The sequence below is a fragment of the Portunus trituberculatus genome, chromosome 31, assembly GCF_017591435.1.
Source record: "Portunus trituberculatus isolate SZX2019 chromosome 31, ASM1759143v1, whole genome shotgun sequence".
NCBI classification, from domain to species: Eukaryota; Metazoa; Arthropoda; class Malacostraca; order Decapoda; family Portunidae; genus Portunus; species Portunus trituberculatus.
In genome coordinates this window covers 872,861-891,498 of record NC_059285.1, presented here as the reverse complement: position 1 = coordinate 891,498, position 18,638 = coordinate 872,861, and the positions used below count along the sequence as shown (strand labels likewise).

Here is an 18,638-nt window from a genome sequence, read left to right as displayed (position 1 = left end):
GAATACTCTGCATTTATTAATCTAGATATCTATTTTGTGTATATTAACTAAAAAAAAAAAAAAAAAGTGAAGGTAATCACTGGAAGCAAACCTCATTGCACCAGGTAGGTAAGAAAGGGTATCAGGCACACACATTTCTTTCTCAACTTTATTCTTATAAGTTACAGTTTTTATTTCTTGCCCGTGACGGCAGCGTCCTCGGCAGCTTCCTTCGCCTTCTTGGCACGCATTCCCCAAGTGCGTGCAACAGCCCGTTCCTGAAAATGCCAGTCATGTACAGGACTCGTCAAAACAGAAAAGCAGTTGTTAAAAATTGCAGGATAAGTATCTTACAATCTCAATCTTAAAGAGTTCAAGGCATAGGAAGTTTGATATACTGAAGTAGGTTGGGAGTTTCAGATTTCACCTATAAAAGGGATGAATGGTTGAGAATACTGGTTAATTCTTTCATTAAGGGGCTTTCACACATTCTTAGTGACAAATTACAACTCGGAGTCTACTCGTGCAAAAGAAGCCTGTCAATTTTCAATGGTCGGCATCTTGTGATTTAGTCTGAATTTGTCAAGAGTTAATACACATAGTTACGAGTTTTAAGTCGCTACGTATTATTTGAAAATTCTAATTTCCAACTATCGCACTGCCCACAATTTAGTGTGAAGTTGCTACAAGCAACTACGATAAAAATCTTAACATTCCATCTTGTTTATAAACAGTATCTGAAGGATAACACGTTTATGGGCAGGTAAGTCCCCTGTACAAAGTTAGCAGTTGGGGACATGAGAAAAACCGGCTTAAATTGCTCATAGAAACTGCTTTAACTAGAGAAAAGATGTGAAGTTTCCAGTTTAGATTATAAGCAAGGGACAGACTGAGGATGTTCTATGTTGAGAAGGGGCAACAGTTGAGTGTTACTGAGAGAGAGGAGATACTAGTTACTATCTGGTTGTGTGGAGCTGAAAGACAGAAAATGTTTGCTCTATCAATCAGAAATTTTAGAGAGATTATTAGTCAAGCATTGTATGGCACCCCTGCATGAACTGTTTACTTCCTGAAGGGTTCAATATCTACAAAAAGACACGGAAAAGTGCAGGGTGGTATCGTCTGCCTAAGAGTTGATAGGATAAGTTTGGTTTAGAATACTGATGAATAACAGGAAGAAAGTGGATGACAGAACAGAACCCTGAAGAATACCATTGTTAACAGAGATACAAGATAGTGTTGAGATAAAGGTCAAGCCTCTGCATCTGGCAATGCTGGCCTAAGAAGTGACACACAGACATGACATACACAATTTAGTATTCTAAATTTGATCTATTTTATCCATTTCTGTTTGTTAGTCATCATAATTGAGTCTTACATCTATAGTTTGATTACGCTGGACAGGTCCGAGAGGCAAAGATGCAACACTTACCCGGCGGAGGGCATTGAAGCAACTGTACTTCTTCTGACGTTTGCTGATGCCTCGGGCCTTCTCCTTCTTGGCCTTGGGAATGTGAGGCATCACCACTCCCTTCATCTGCTGTGCCAGGGCAATCTCCTGTGGCTGCAAGCAGAATACAGACGTCACTGATACCGGAATTCTAAGACATTTAACCCTACAATATCTCAACTCCCTCTATTTCCACGTCACCTCAGAGCATACAACTTCCTGGACAAGTAAAGCTACTTTGTTTTGCTTGAACTTGTCACTTTCAGTGCACTATTGGTACTATGAATTACCTGAACATTTCTGACTTGCTTAGTTCTAGTTGTATACAAGTTTGATACATTTAGGTTATGACAAAGCCAGTTCTAAAAATGGCACAAGGTGAAAACATCTAGCAGTTTTTTAAAAAGCCGTCAGGACAACCACACTTCAACAAAGGAACTTTCATCAGAGAGAGAGAGAGAGAGAGAGAGAGAGAGAGAGAGAGAGAGAGAGAGAGAGAGAGTCATCCTACCACACACTCATCACATAAATGATTTTCATCTTTTTATATGATGCTAAGTTTATTGTGTAGTGGGGGGAATCTGATGGCACATGCCTTAACCTAATATTGTAGGAGAATAAATAATTAGAATTACACAAAAAATGAACCAAGCTCTTCTCTTGCCCACCGTGATCTTGGATAGGAGCTGTAAGCCTCAGTGTCCATCAGTGGTTTGGCACTGGCCACTTGCTCTCATTGGTGTTCCTTGGATACGAGGGATTAAAAGCACTGCAGCAGATGCCAATCAGCCTACTCTACACAGGAAGAGCCAGCTTACCGTGGAGTCGGTCTTCTTTGGCTTGGCAGACTTCAGAGGGAAGAGGATCAGCTTGCTCTTGTACACCTTGAGGCGCTGCACATTCTGCTGCATGGATTCCATGGACTTGTTGGTACGGTGATAATCCACAGCAATGCCAATGGTGCGGGCATACTTGGGGTTCAAAGCTGCACCCTGGTCAAAACGTAAATCACTCCATAACAATATCAACAAATATATAACAAAGTATAAAGAACCATCCTAATCTGTGTCACTCTCTTGGACTTGCTCGGGGACTGGCATCAAGTTGGCTTTTTTGTTTAATAGCTTTAGTTGCTCTTGGCAGGATTTACCCTTGTGTTTGAAAAATCATAATTAATAAAAAAAAAAAAAAAAAAAAATAAATAAATAAATAAATAAATAAATAAATAAATAAATTGGTATTTTGCAAACATCTGATTGGTCAAAAAAGGAAGTTCTGAGGACAAGTAAAACTGAACACTATAGCAGCTGCACTACAATAAACATCTTTTTGTCAGTAAAGAGCTATTCAGCTTTCAGCGGTGTTGTCACCCACATGCCTGCCTAGCTTACTGTTACCCAGACTGCAATGTAATGAAATTACAGATGGCAATGGCAAGAAGAGGGGATCTATTTCTAGTAGTGGTTTGTCATATACACACCTTCAGCTCCTCCAGAGTGAAGCCCTTGCCCAGCCGCTGCTTGGTGTTGTACCTGGAAGGAGGTCAGAGTAAGTCCTCTTCAAGCTTCAGGTTCATTCACACAAACTTAACTGTTTGGGAGGTACAGGTCCACTATAACTCCGGCGCCACCATTTTTCAACTATTTTCTTCCAGACCTCCACAAAAGCCATTGTATGCACATCCAGTGAACCTTCGGTCCTCAAACACAATGCATTCCAGCTTGTTGTTCCAGGACTGAACTGATTGAGATCCCAAACAGTTTTCCTGGAAATTACTTGTTTTCATCTCACCCAGCCCAAAAACCACACATTCCCACGGCTCCCCAAGCTTGTTGGGAGCAAAGGGTTGGTGGCACATTTCCACCACTTCATACTATTGTATTATATGTAGACAATGGCTCTTGTGAAGGTCTGGAAGGAAATGGCAATTAAAAATAATAATAATAATAATAAAAAAAAAAAAAAAAAAAAAAAATAATAATAATAATAATAATAATAATAAATAAATAATAAATAAACAAATAAATAAGGCACCATAGTTATACTGAACCTTTACCATTTAGGGCAAGTCCTACAAGGAACACTAAATCCACCTTGGCCAACATGTGCACAACTTTGAGGTCAACTTCACACTCACACCTCAATGGACAAAGGAGACACCACCACACACCGGTGAGTGATGTCCGTGGGGCAGGTGACATGTTCCTAATACAAGAACAAAAGTTTGGCAAATTTTCAACTCTAAGTAGAAAATTAGTAAGGAACTTCTTCCTGTAGCAACAAGGGCTGCACATCCTTCCTCCCACACAACAACAGCATCAAGATCAGTCTTACTTGAAGGTTGGACAACGCACGATGGGCCTCAGCTTGCCAAGGGGCCTTGGGGCCACCTGCCTGGCCTTGGTCTGCCTCTTGTTGCGGCGCCGCTGCTTGCGGGCCGGCTGGTTGAACCACGTCCGAACATAGCGCTGCCAGTCCTTGTGGAAGTGGCAGTTGGGGATGATATTGTTCCTCTTGGGAGCCATGGTTGGGGGGCCTGCAACAGGAAGGCCCAGTCAGTGAGTGGAGGGTGGGGCACACACCACACATGCACACGCACGCACACAAACACGTACACACACGCACGCAGCCTAAGAGCACAGGACTCAAACAGGACATACCAAGTTATGCCTTTGCTTATACCAACAAAATTCCTTGTGATTTTGCTGGTGTGTGTGTGTGTCTTGTTATAGTCTAGTCAATCTAAGTAGCCACATTAAGGTGTGGCCCTGGGCTTCACCAGGATGCCCATTATTGCCATCTCTCCACAGATCACAGGCTTGCCTTCTCTCTACAACCCCACTCCACTTCCTCACCCTGTTTGTCTTTCTTTCTCTTCTTATTTTTATATAAATTGGTACATTTACAAATTTAGGGAGGCAGTGGCCTAGTGAATAAGATGGTGGGCATGGGACTGGGCAGACATCCACGCGTAGGTTCAAAATCCCATCACGTACCACCCAGATACTTTGCCATTTGTTGAGTGGTTTAAAGTTACCTCAAACTTTTGAACCACATCCCTGTTGAGGTAAAAATAAAGATGTGTTTTATGTATAAAAGCCTCCCTCCACCTCAATCCTAAACATGGCACACATTGCCGATACCTCCCCCTGACCTGACTCACCAGTCAGTCCTTGATTGGGGTTGGAGAAAGGGCTGGTGAGCTGTGATATGTGGCAACAGTGGAGAACTAGCTGTCAAAAGACTGTTGGGCCACCCACACCCCACATACTCCCTTGCCTTTGTGACTCTGTGCACTGGCTCCTTCTAACACAGCAGTTGTCTGTGTCTGGCAAACACCTGGTTGTGGTATTGTTATATTTTTACACCAACACCAACGTGGCTTTTGTTATCCCTTTCATCTTACAGAGCTTTTCATTCTGAGCAATTCGAACCCATACATACCCAACACAAATTGTTTACAACATTGACAATTTTTAAAAGCTTTGCCATTTTTTTGGGGAAAGCTACCATACTGCCACACCTGTGTGTGTGGAGGACATACAGGCACCGGGAAAGCCGTCAGGTGTGTTTCTTTGTGTGTGTGCATCATCACATTATTTGCACACAAATGAAATCAGTGACAGTGATTTAGTTCTTTTGTCTGAGCATGCAGCCACTGGCCAGGAAAAATAATACATTATCAATCTGGCTAATCAGAGAGAAGCAACTGCATTTCCATCAGTGTATGGAAGATTTGTGAACAAGCAGGGTGTTGTCTCAATTATATCCATTGAATCACCAGATTTTTGCAGAGAAAATACGATAACAACTTCATATTAATTTCTTTCCTAACTTTGCCAGTCAGGTAAGGCTGGTTTGCTTTGGTTAGATCAGTTTAATTGGGCCAGACAAAGTTAATTTGTTCTGGGAAAGATGTGTCAGTACAGTGCGTGTTGCCTCAACAAGGTTATCTTACATTAGCTAGGTTATATTAGTTTTGGCTAAATAGATAAGTTTAAATAGGGTGGTGTACCCAGCAGTGAGCAGCGGTGCTGGCAATCCGTAAGGGACAACAGGAGGGGGGAGGGGGGAAGTACTGATTTGCGATGGAAGCAAAGCACAACTTCATAGAAAACAGGTCAAAATCTACCAAAAGAAGAAGAAAAGAAGTAAGTAGTGAGGTGTTGGTGTAATTAATCAAATATAACATGGTGAGCTGCCTACTACATTTGTTGGTAGCTGTGATCCCCCTCAAGGTCCACCTCACAGGGCCAAGGTGCCCTGTAACACTTACAAAGCTGATTCTAGCAATTGGCTGAACAACAAAGGCATTACAGCACTGACACGATCTAAGCTGAGCTAACACAGCCGCAGGTGAACACGGTCACTACACTACTGACCGTTGTTACCTGCCACCACCACAAATGACAAGGTGGAGCAGCGTCCCAGCAGACAGCCCGCCACCCGGCTTGCTCCACACACACTGCAATGAGTTTTCACACTGGCTGGTCTGATTAACACCACTGGTGGTAGACTTGATCGTCTTTGCTCGCCTACGATCTCCTCTACATAAGTTACATGATCAAAATTGAAGGGATCAGATCAGATAGAAGACCAATTAACTCCATCTGCAGGTCACCAACGGGTTAGCATCATTTCGTACACCCGTCGTTTTGTACACAAATATGACGTTTCGTAGACACGCAGAACAACGTTCCGTACCTATAAAAGGGTGCGTTTCGTACATACACACACACACACACATATATATATATATATATATATATATATATATATATATATATATATATATATATATATATATATAGAGAGAGAGAGAGAGAGAGAGAGAGAGAGAGAGAGAGAGAGAGATTTATACTATTATGAGGAATAATAAAGGAAATTCATGTTGTTGGGGCACAATAGCTCAGCTGTTTGAGCTCTGGCTTTGAAGATTTGTGATCTTTCCCATACCAGGATTCATTTCAGTCAATATGCCAAGAAAATCTCCCAAAACTTTAGTAATTTTGTAAATTGTTTGCAATTTATAGCTGATTTATAAATTGACAAGTGCTAACAGTTAGCTCGGAGCAGCTATCGGCTCGGGTAGGTGTTAGCTCCTCCCTGTCAGCTGTTTTGTTTGTAAACAAACCTTGGAAGAGGGAACCCTGCCGTCTTTTTACAAGTGCGTCAGCTGCAATTGGCTATTTACTTCATAGAAAGACATTGAGCGACATCAAGAGCTATGCAGCAAGTAATTATGTGCTACACCAGGAAACCTGTTAGCTGCCGCTAACGGCCAGCAGACGAATTCGTTCCGGTCACTGTTAGTTAACAGTGAACAGTTGTTGGCCCCACGGAACGCATCCATATTGTCTGGATTTAGTTAATGACTGTAACATATTTAGACCTACTCAGAGTTGGTAGAGCAATTACTTTGGTATTCAAATTGTTTTTAATAACTATATTATTGAAAGTCAACAACTCTCATTAAGACTTTAAAACGTACAACCATTTAAGACTTTAAAACGTACAACCATTAATCATTCAAGTAAACTACCATTTCATCTACACAATTACTTATAAGAAATTACATGTAGTAAACACTAGGAGTGGTCGACTACCTGAACATGGCAATTGTTTTCATTGTGTTTTCCGAGTGTACGAATCATCCTTATTCTTGTGTACGAAACATCGTTTTCCTTGTGCACGAAACATCGTTTTTACTTGTGTACGAATCGTCGTGGGTACGAAACGTCACGCTCCCGTCACCAACTAACTATTGAGATTGACACTAATTCTTCAGATTCTTTTAACGAGACCACAATTCAAGTGGGCCTTTTTTCTAATATCCATTTTTTTACCCTTGGCAGTCCTCCCTCTTACATAAATAAAATAGAAAAAAAAAAAAAAAACTAAGGAAGGTGAAACCACCAACACAAGCCAACAGAGGCCACAGGGACATATGATAGAAACCTTCAAGATTCTCACTGGAAAATATGATGAGATGTGTTGAAGGCATTATTGAATTGTAGAGGAAACAGTGCAACACGAGGAAATTCACTCAAACTTTAAAAGCCAACACCAAAACTGAATGTAAGGATATCTGGCTTTCCGCGTAGACCGGTAAACACTTGGAACCTTTGGCATGGCTGGCTAGTTTCACCAAGTACACAAATTTGCGGCAAAACTAAATCTATTCTGGGCAAACCAAGAATTATTTTGTTTGTAAAGCAAGTGAGATCCGCCACACGCTGCCAACATGTGGGAAGGAAGATCAGCCACGCTCCAGGCCCACGATCATGACACCACCATCACCACTACTACCCCAGGCGGCGGCGAGGTGGTGAGGCTGAGCAGCACACTATACCACCACAATGCTGCACTCACCACAACTACCTGGTTGAACTTTCCTGACCACCAGTCACCACCCGGGTCGCAGCTCACCAACACAGCCAGGTGGTGGTGATGCTACACTCACCACAAACCACTGTACTACTCCCCACACGGCTCGCAGTTCAAGTTCCGCCACACCACAGCTCACATCACCACCACCAAAACATCACGGCTCCGCCACACCAGCTGCCCCACACATGACTCCTCCACCTTAACCCGCCATTATCCATCACATCCCACCTTATCCGCCGGCCTGCCACACTCACACACCTTGCCCTACCACCGCACCGCCCTGCCAGATACCCTACACCCACAGTACACTAATGATAAAGCGTGTAAGCCAAAAGATACAAGGCACACTCGATACACACCCGCCTTCCTTCAGGACCCTCTCGGAAAGAGCAAAACAAACCCCGCCGGTGCGATGGTTCTCTTCACACACACGCATCACAACACTTATTTCTTTCCTTTATTCTCACCACTAAATATTTTTCCTTGGTTGCATAAATTAATTGTAATCTGATTTTAAGTAGTTAAGGTAAATTAATGTCAGGTTAAGATCATGAATTTCAATAGAAAGAATGGAGTTTTAGGGTAAACTGAATTATAAAAGAAGTGATTTGAGGAGTAAAGGGACAGTAACAGTTGTAGCGTCATCCACCCCAGGGAGGGTGACGAATCTATCAGACAGACAGAGCAAAGCGAAGTATCTTAAGGTGGGTGAGCGATAACTTAACAAGAAGAAAAATGAGGACAGTGATAAGAGACACCCAATCAAGTTGGAGCAGAGTAACAAGTGGAGTACCTCAGGGTTCAGTGCTGGGACCAATAATGATTCAAATATATGTGAATGATATATAACAAGAGGGTTTGTAAGTAGCTACATAAATTTGTTTGTTGATGATTCAAAACTCTTGAGAGTAATAAAGAACAATGAGGACTGTATGAATTGCAGAGACATTGATGAACTATAAGAGTGGAGCCAAAAATGGAAATTAGAATTTAATGCCGACAAATGTCATGTGATGGAAATGGATAAAAGTAATAGACGACCTACGTGGGAATAGAATACAAAATGTGAGAAGAGATAATAACGAAAAGGAAGGAAGAAAAAGACCTGGGAGTGCTTATACAAGACACCCTGATTCCAGAATAATAATAATGATAATAATAATAATAATAATAATAATAATAATAATAATAATAATAATAATAATAATAATAATAATCATAATGACAACAAAAATGCAATATATGTAGTCTAGATCAGGACGCACCCACTTTCCTCCTCGCTAATGTAATCCCATGAATGGTCTGGCTTCTGAGTGTAGAAATCTTGTTAATTTGTCAATAGAATAGTACAAACATCCTTAAAAACCCGTCAATTTAACTAGAGGCCTTTGAGTACAGATAATTTGTTAACCTGTCACTAGAATCGCAAAAACACCTATACAACTCTCTTCACTTCAACTCTGCTCAGCATCTCAACCTTTTTCTCATTAAGAACCTGTGAGTTGTAAGACCATCTACCCGAACTCCCAGTAATCTGGCATCGAACAGTAATGTTAATTTACTCAATATGCGATGGTACTGCAAGCGATATTATTAGATCAGCCATCTAAGTAATCCTGGAAACCTTCTTGTGAACCCCTGCTGGTTCATAAATCCCAGGTTGGGAACCTATAAACTAGAGCCTTTAGAATTGAAAAATCCTGTTAATCCGTCGTTAAAATCGTAAAAGCACAATTAAAAACCCCTTTGAATGTTGTATTTCATTATTAATGCAACAATAAATGTATCTATCTATCAATTACAGAGTGTGTAGATCTGTATGACCTCAGCCTGGACACCGAAGCAAACAGGGGTTAAAGTCCACAAAATTTCAGTCACACAATGCACGCTGTACTTCCATTGTTATGTCTCTTTTCTAAGCACCTAAAACTCAACGACCACGATCGAGATGAGAGCCAGCGGCCAGTGACCATTCCTTCACATCCCTTCAGCAAGTGCGTGGGTGTGTGTGACGTCAACACTGCTAAGTGGAAATTCTTTTCCTAAAGACGGCCCGGATCTCGTACGAAGATAGTGTATTCGTGTGTGTGTGTGTGTGTGTGTGTGTGTGTGTGTGTGTGTCGGATAAAATGATCCCTGACCATCCCTCCAATGTTGACAACATTAAAGTGTGCCTACTGATGAGACTAAACACGGAGAGTAAGGCTTTGACCGATAAAATAAAAAACAAAAAGATACCACTCGTAACACATTGCAGCGTTGAGGTCTCCCACTCCCCTCCTTTCTGCCGCCAGTGGTGCCAGATATATTTATTGGTCTATTTATTTTTTTCACTTATTAGAAGGACATTCAACCTTTCCACTTGGTTTTATTTTCGAAGGCAGCATTTTTCCTGACATGGTTATGGGTAAGACCACACTGCTTACCATCAACGGACCCCTGGAGTAAGTAATGAACACAGTAGATGATGTGCTGTACAGTGCGTGGACACACGAAGGGATGCTCCTCCCACCACAAGCCTCTCTGCTGGGGAGGCTCCGGCCTCCGAGGCTGTCTTCCCTTGCAGTCATTATCATTGCCGTCGTCCTCTCAGTGCGTCCATGAGTAACATGAATAGTGAGTGGTGGCTGACGTCCTTAACTGTCCTGCATGTGTAGTGTTAATCTGGTGAGTTGAACAACAGACACAGCTCACAGATATATTGCTGTAACTGTAAGGCGTCTCATAACCATCACTTGAACTGCTGTTTTTTTTTTTTTTTTCAAGAGACGTCGTACAACCAACAATTCCCTGAACCAGCTCAGTATTAAGTGTGGCGCATGCTGCGTCACAGACAACTCGGCCCAACAAAGGGGACCAAGCGCAGCAGCCGCCCATGCGATAACTCTCCACACAGACTCCGTCACGGAGAAAAAGAGAGGGAGGAAAAAACAAACAAACAAACACTATTTTCCTCGGAAGAATCAGAAATAGCTGCTTATATCAGGTAAGTCGACGGAGCACAATTTAGCCTTAATTCAAGTCCGAGGACTCTCTCTCTCTCTCTCTCTCTCTCTCTCTCTCTCTCTCTCTTAACCAGCCAGTACCTACAGCTACCAGTGAAGTGGCATGACGTCGCTATTCCTTAACGTTGGGAATGTGCAATGTAGTACGAGCCTCGTCTCTCCGGATATGGCACGCTGCAACGAGCAAATATCCTCTTCTTGGAAGATGTCTCATTTTCTGCATCCTTGTCTTCCTCCTTTCCATTTTCTGCATCCTTTTCTTCCTCCTCTTTTGGGAAGTGTCTCACTCTACACCCTTCTCTTCTCGTCTTCTTACTGCATCATTCTCTCTTTATCTTCTTAATTCATGTATATTTACACAGCGGTATTGTTCCTTATAAAGCATGCACCACATTCCACTACCTACAATTATGTCTTATATTTGTAAAGCTCAATAATGACTACTAAAAACTTGTTTGCTAAAGTTTTTGTAGTCAGTCTTGTTTGAAAACAGAATGGGAGTAATTTCACCAAGCACGTACGGATGGTCGGATACAAATATGAAGCTAAGAGGCGAGGCACCTGCTGATGCCTGCGGCAGACACCAACAGGAACAGTAACCTGAGGTCACTTGACAACCTTGACCATGAATGGACATGCCATGTCGCTGTGTAACAGTGTTGCTGTTGTTGTGGAGTAATTTCCATACATAAATAATTGTTACTTTGATCAATTCGATTCACTCACATTATAGCTTTTGTGTTACTATATACCAAGAATATAACATCATTATCATTGTCCCAGTTATGTGCATAGTCATGAAACCATTCTGCAGAAACCCAACAGGCTCCATGAAGGGTGATGTATCCTTCGCATATTGTAGAGTCGTAGACCTGTGCGGTGAATCTTTTACAAAAGTCTATTTATCTAAATCATTAATTTTCATTGACAAACTCCAGTAATTCACTGATGAAATTCAGAATTTAGGATGAGTTTTCGATAATTCAACATTAAAACTACATTAATCTCCTTTCTTTAAAGAACTCCACACGCAGACATCAAGAGCATGGGAAGCTCTTGTTACTCCAGACTCACTCTGAAGCCCTCGGAGGGACCGGCCAGAATCAATCAAGATCAAGATCAAGATCAGTTCACAGCCGAAGCGGGGTGAGTTCCTCCTACTTCACACGGTTTTGTATTACTAAGAACTCAATTTAATCTCCGTCAGGGAAAGAGTAGGCTATCAAGTCACACGCAGCCTGTTCCATTATGAATACTATGAATCGAATGCACTGAAATAGGAATGTTGCATGAAATTCATGAAAGGAACATAAGTTAGCCTTATTTTTATTTATTTATTTTTTTTAATCTTTCTGTTGCCTTTGGTCAGTTTTTCACCTCTTACATGAAACCCAAAATAATTCCTTGCCACGCCTCTCAGAAACTTTGCTCCGTGTAAAGTGTAGATGTCTGCACGCTGTGTGGTGCCTGATCAGTGAAAGGGAATTATGGAAATAACGTTAGCACCACTTATTAGTTGCACTTCGGAGAGAGAGAGAGAGAGAGAGAGTAATAAATCGCAAAGTCGTAAGAAGCAATAGGTGGGCCAAAAGTAAAGTCGCACCAGATCGGGCGGCAAACTCGCAAAGTCAGTCTCACTTGAAAGAAAAAGGAAATAAATAAAAAAGAATAAGTCGTGTCCAGCTCTGGAAATAAGTGATTCCACAGTAACAGTGGTAAATATGTAAGTTAAGTAACTTGTTATTAACGCATATCCTTCCCCAACGTTCACTTTTTCACCAGGGAGAGACAGCCACACGACCAAAGAGAGCTGAACGAGCTTCAGAGTCACCTGCTGAGAGAACTTGCGGGTCTAGTGGGTCAGGAAAGGTAAGTCCTGTATGTTAGTTTGAGCAATTAGTGTTAACTGCTTTCAACATGACTTAAATGACAGTTCTGGTGACATAACAGCAACCTCATACAGCCTGGTTTTGGTGTTTGCAGGGCTGAGAGACTCTACCGAAACCACGTGTGCCGCAAACACTTCCTTTTGGTGTACGGGGAGGGAGAGAAGGAAAAAGAACTCGTAAATAAGTTGAAGAGATGCCTGAGAAATAAAGGAGAGGAGGTGGAAGATCAGTGGAGCATTTCATATGGACAAAATATACAAGATGGTTGGCATAGACTATCAAGTAATGCAAAGGCAGTTGTGGTACTGGTATCTCCTACACTCCTTAAAAATAGACAACTGTGCAGATATTTGTCGGAGATAAGGCATTCTCACCAAGATACTACTATGCCACTCTTCCTTGAACCACTGACTCCCAGGAGCTTGCCTTCAAGTTTGGCTTTTCTTCAACAAGAAAATGCCAGAGAAGTGTCACAGAACCATTGGAATCCAGACCCATTCATCACATTTCTACTGTATCAATGCAGACGTCGTAAACACTTTTGCACGAAAATAAAAGCTCTGAATGCTCTTGTGAGTGAGCTCCAAGACAACCCTGACTATGTGTGTCCTTGTGGTACTTGTTAGGCTTATTCTGTCTCCATCCCCTTTGACACTGTGGTGTATGTACAGATGCCAGCACTTAACTCCTTGCCAATCCTGGCCATATCATTTCTGGGGGGTTACCAATGTTAGGTTATGATATAGCATCACCGTGAAATGAGCTCTGGTTACTGAGAGGCTACAGACACACTGTTCTCTTCTTTACTATCACTATTATCAGTATCTTTGTCTTCACCAATCTCACTGCCTCTGTCACCGCCTGCACTGAGCCATGCCAGGCTGCTCGCACACAAACCAAGGAATATACAAGAATATATAAGAGTCCTTGACACAAACTAATAACCAGGCAATCCACGGTGACCACTTTTCACGAGACGCATTTGGCAACAATTAATATTAACCCCATCCCGGTGGCAGAGCAGATGAGTGTATTAGTACAAAATAAAAGAAATAATATATATATATATATATATATATATATATATATATATATATATATATATATATATATATATATATATAAAAGTCTATATTATAGACTCTACTGACTGCCACGAAACCCAACAAACAATTGAATATATATAAGTATAGACTGCTGCAAAACTGAACAAGTGGTATCTGTATATAGACTGCTGCAGAACACAACAAACAATTAAATCCATACATACTTGTAGATGTTAATTGTGTTTGATTGATGATAATGTATGTCTATATACTTATTGGTAATGTACGTCAATATACTTATATGAATGGTTAGTTACTTACATCCAGGGCTTGTGACCTGGATGTAATTTACTTCCACTTTTCTTTGTATTTTGTACTTATTCATTTTTAGGCAACAGCTTCCAACATACATATACCCTCAAACTGTCAAGCACTTTCAGTATACGTATACCATTTCCAATCTGTTCTGAGAGGGACTTACTAAATGTTCTCTTCCTTTGTTAAAATCTTTGAAATTCAAGACACTGGTCCTCTGCCAACAACTGGATATATTTAGCAACAAGAGCACTTATCTTGGTCCATGAATGATACATAACTACATAATGTTACTGTGTATTGTTTTCCATATAAGGGGTGTGACTTTGAAGGATTATATTCATGCCTCTCTCATCCACTCAGTGAAAGCCATGCTCAGAATATGTCCATCTATATCTAGGGGGATATGTTAGTGGTACTTTTTTTTGCTGGTGAGCATACATTACAAGCAACTGTATAAAAAAAAAAATAATAATAATAATAAAAAATAAATAAAAACTAAAAATAACTATATAAATTAAATAAAAAATAAAAAAAAGGAAATTGAAAATGTTCTTGTGGTGTATCCTCATCATTTTCACTGATGAATTCTGGCCTAGACAAGATTTTTAAACTACAGGTAATACATTAGCTTTTCACTTTCCGCTGCAGAAAAGAATAGAATTAGATACCAAGATACTTTCATCGTGTAGACTTATGACCTGTGGCTGAGTATGTACTGAATATTTAGTTAGAAAACTCCTCATGCATATATGAATTATCATTATTATTATTATCATCATCATTATATTTATTTATTAATATTTCATGTGTGAAGAAAAAGGAAGAGATGCATGACTGCTGAATTGTGACATGGATAATTACAAGGAAGAAATATCCCAGAGACACAGTCACCTTATAGTGGGCTGCTCCTCGGAGAATGGTATATCAAACATAATAATCGATACAATTTTGTTTTACTTGTGGCATTTCATAACAATTTTGCTGAGGTTATTTATTCCTTTACAAATAAGTATATAATGAATTTACAGCAAAGCATCTTTTCTCCAACAAGAGGTAGGATATTGTAAATAATACATGCCATGAGATGACGAGCATTACTTGTCTCACTACACATATCCACAGCCAGGCAAGACAATGAAAAAACTTACCATGATATGTAATTGATAATGATCCTTATCAGCAACAACCAATAATCAGGAAGTGGTGATTGATTTATTGCCTGATAACTGGTGAAGCGATCAATAAAAGATTCCAATTAGCAATAATGATATTGATACCTTAAATAACAATATGGATATACAAATTTTTTGTTTGTATCTTTTATGTTAAAAAACCTAGAATTTTTTTTAGCAAAACTCCAAATTCAGTGTTTATCCTGTTTCTTCACTAATGAAAACTTGTGATTCAAGTAAAATAACAATATTCAAATTGGAAAGTTTAACACTTCAAAATGCTCATGTTATAAAAACTAGAATTATCAATTATTGCTGGTTTGGAACCACAAGAATTGGCAATACCAATGAATCAATAATGCAAGAAAAATAACTACCAGGTAATGGATATCCTGATATTATTATTGCAATAATCCCCATCCAAGCACATATCACATAGTCGGTCTTCAAGTGGTTCCTTCTGGCTTTTCAGAAAGCATCAAAGACAACTAAAGAAAATCCCTCTTTACATTCAAAATATGAGAGATAAGTGAGTGTGGCCATTATCACAGACAGTGAGTGGCCTTGAATTGTGAAGGCTGGGATGGTTCTGCCAGCCAACTGTGACTATTTTAAATTTGAGAAAGATTTGACTCTCTTCATTCCTGAGTTTCAGCCATGCCAAACAAATAGCCACATTATATCAGTGAAAGTCCTGAAGCAAAATATAAAATAGTTAATTTTTATGAATGTCTTTTACGTTCAGAGTTGGACAGCTTCAGAGTACATACATTTTGTCAATGAATTAATTCGAAAAAAGGTAGGTGATGGACAAACTTTACATTTAAGCCACCTCATACAAGGTTCAAGTTTGCCTGCAACCTTACAATGATTTTTCTATAAATGCAAAGTGTGTTTCTCTCTCTCTCTCTCACTCTCAAAAACCTGACACCTTCACATAATACCGGAAAACATGAAACATAATCTGTTAGTTCCCAAATGGTCTGCTGTAAGCACTGGACATTAGCTGAAGATTTCCTCTTTAGGTAGCAACACCAGTACTGAAGACTTCATCTTTCAGGGAATCAGGATTCCAACTGACACTGGTACAGTAAACAAAAAAAATTTTCCCAGATGGTTTTCAAACTTTAGCATTAATGGCTCAGAGTCTTTTACAAGAAGGAATAACACAACTATGGAGATTTTTGTTTTAAATTTGAGCAAGACAGAATCAAACTTGCAAAATTATTGAATAAACATTTGAAAAAGATGCCACACAAATTGGCAAACATCAGCTGCCCTGACTTGCTCTCAGTCATCATAGCATGTGAAAGACATCAAGATGAGCCAGTACTGCATAATACCAAAAACAATTAATACCAGTACTATATGTGGCATCCCTGGACACACACACACAAAACATAAGCCATCATAATCTATCAAAGAAATTTAACATATTGAGGGCAATGTAGAAGAGAAAGCAGTTTAACAAGAAGGCTGAGAGGAGTAAAGCTAGACATCAAGTACTCAAGAGCAACTCTTGTATGGTGAATATGTTAAACAGGAGAAGTTTCCCATTGCCTGCCTTATTACACGAACCATGTTTAGGTGAAACAAGATTTAGATTTAAGAATGCATGTACTATAGATATGTATACAGCAGGGTTGAAGGTGGTTGCAAGGAAACAAGTGGGAAGATTGGAGAGAGAGAGAGAGAGAGAGAGAGAGAGAGAGAGAGAGAGAGAGAGAGACTGTCCAGAAGATAGGAGGCGGCCAGTTCATCAACTGAGAGAAGCAGAAGAGGCTCAGATGCTGATGAGCCATATCAGGACAAATAGGGATGTTAAATGAAATCACATTTCAGACTAAAGTCAAGCACTGACTGTAGGATGGACATTGATGGATGAGACAAATTGTGGAGTATCAGACCATGTATAGAGAAATATAGATTACTGAACACAATGTTAATGTATACCACCATGTAGTGTGGAAAGCTGCTAAAGGACATCCATGTTCATTTGGAAGCAAGAATGCAAAGCTTCCTGGCAGACAGCTTGCAAACACCTGGGTTACAGTATGGCATACCTAGTGGTAAGATTCAGCCAGCTTACACCAGTTTGTAAGAACTTGATATTGCAATTCAGTAAATCCTGAGAACCAGTTTTAGCTGAAATCAGGGATTCTCAATCACTTCCCTAGTGGACATCTTTTAGTTACAACTTACTTTAGTAGGCCCCTCACAGCTCTGTTAGTGGCTTTTGATAGTAAAAATCATGACTAAAACCAGCAGTCTTGTGTTATAATATACTACTTTGTCTTTATTGATTTTTACCACTAAACTACTTAGCCACATGGCACTAGACTATAGCATGTGGCAACCCAAAACTTAACCTTTCAATATATACGTATTGGACCAACCAGCTTGGTTGCTATTAGAGACTGTGGCATTGCAAGAACTTGTTGTTAGTGAAACCTGTAGTAAGAGAACTTGTTCTTAAAAATTTTGAACCCCACCACTGACTTACACATCTTGTGAGTATAACAGTGTGATGCAACAGATAAAAAGATACCACGAGAACTTTACGAATTCAAATTTGATATAACTTGGACCGATTTGCAGAGGTGAGCTTTGCAGCACTGAGTTGTGACTTTGCAGTATCATGAACTCTAAAGGTGCAAATGTTTTGAAAAAGTTGGATTAAGCAATGTTGCACTGCCAGTTTCCAAAGACTTTGTACAGCAAAAAAAGACAACTTTTTTCTTTTTAAGAAATTGCTGTGGCTGAAGGATGGTCCAGGAGGACATGGAGGAGGATGACCAGTAGATAGTAGTTTAGGCTGTCGTGCCCAGTTACAACTATTTGATTTTGTCCTACATTACTTAAATCTGTTTGGGAAAGCATGTGTTGTTATTTTAGCAAATTACAAGAACCACTTTTCTCCCCATATTTTCCAAAATGAGGGCCCGGGACAAGCCTACAAGATCAAGACTCCAGTCAAACAAGCACTCAGCTTCAGAGCCAGAAAAGTACTCCTATTCTAACTGTTAGATATTCAGTCTAATACTGGCAACATGTTACAAGAAAACTTCTGTAAATAAGAAATCTGTATTTACTTGTAGTAAAGGAGGAAACTGAGGCAGACACTTGAGTTAGTCAGTCCTCATACAATTTTGTTTCCAACTGTACTCAATATTTTGTGCAAGTTGTGTACACCAACCCTGCCATCTTCACTGCATCATCTGCTACACCCAAAAATGAACTCTTTACTTAATAACATGAAATTGAACTTAGCCTTATATAAAGAAACATTTGTCTTAAGATATGTTTTCCTTTCCATGACTTGGTAATGAAGCCATTTTCAGGAGAGCCATGCTGCTTCAGTGTGCACTTTTGTGACACAAACAGCCCTT

At 40.0% G+C, this 18,638-nt stretch overlaps 2 protein-coding genes across 4 annotated transcripts; one reads left to right on the top strand and one right to left on the bottom strand.

Moving 5' to 3' along the window:
* Positions 1 to 134: 134 nt before the first annotated feature.
* On the bottom strand, positions 135 to 8,286 carry LOC123511475 (60S ribosomal protein L13-like). Of its 2 annotated transcripts, none has more exons than XM_045267403.1 (6): positions 8,179 to 8,286; positions 3,764 to 3,965; positions 2,910 to 2,961; positions 2,248 to 2,421; positions 1,412 to 1,543; positions 135 to 257 (listed from the first exon to the last, which is right to left on the bottom strand). In XM_045267403.1, exons 2-6 carry the CDS (start codon positions 3,952 to 3,954, stop codon positions 171 to 173), a joined length of 636 nt encoding a protein of 211 aa, XP_045123338.1. In that variant the 5' UTR covers positions 3,955 to 3,965; positions 8,179 to 8,286; the 3' UTR covers positions 135 to 170. The 2 variants fall into 2 exon arrangements, with proteins under 2 accessions (XP_045123338.1, XP_045123337.1); XM_045267402.1 differs by lacking the exon at positions 8,179 to 8,286 and adding an exon at positions 7,403 to 7,678.
* Positions 8,287 to 10,223: 1,937 nt separating this feature from the next.
* LOC123511472 lies at positions 10,224 to 15,339 on the top strand. 2 transcript variants are annotated; one of them, XM_045267399.1, is made up of 5 exons: positions 10,224 to 10,435; positions 10,588 to 10,805; positions 11,845 to 11,970; positions 12,607 to 12,693; positions 12,808 to 15,339. In XM_045267399.1, exons 2-5 carry the CDS (start codon positions 10,639 to 10,641, stop codon positions 13,337 to 13,339), a joined length of 912 nt encoding a protein of 303 aa, XP_045123334.1. In that variant the 5' UTR covers positions 10,224 to 10,435; positions 10,588 to 10,638; the 3' UTR covers positions 13,340 to 15,339. The 2 variants fall into 2 exon arrangements, with proteins under 2 accessions (XP_045123334.1, XP_045123333.1); XM_045267398.1 differs by having other exon boundaries at positions 10,226 to 10,486; positions 10,586 to 10,805.
* The last annotated feature ends 3,299 nt before the right edge of the window (positions 15,340 to 18,638 follow it).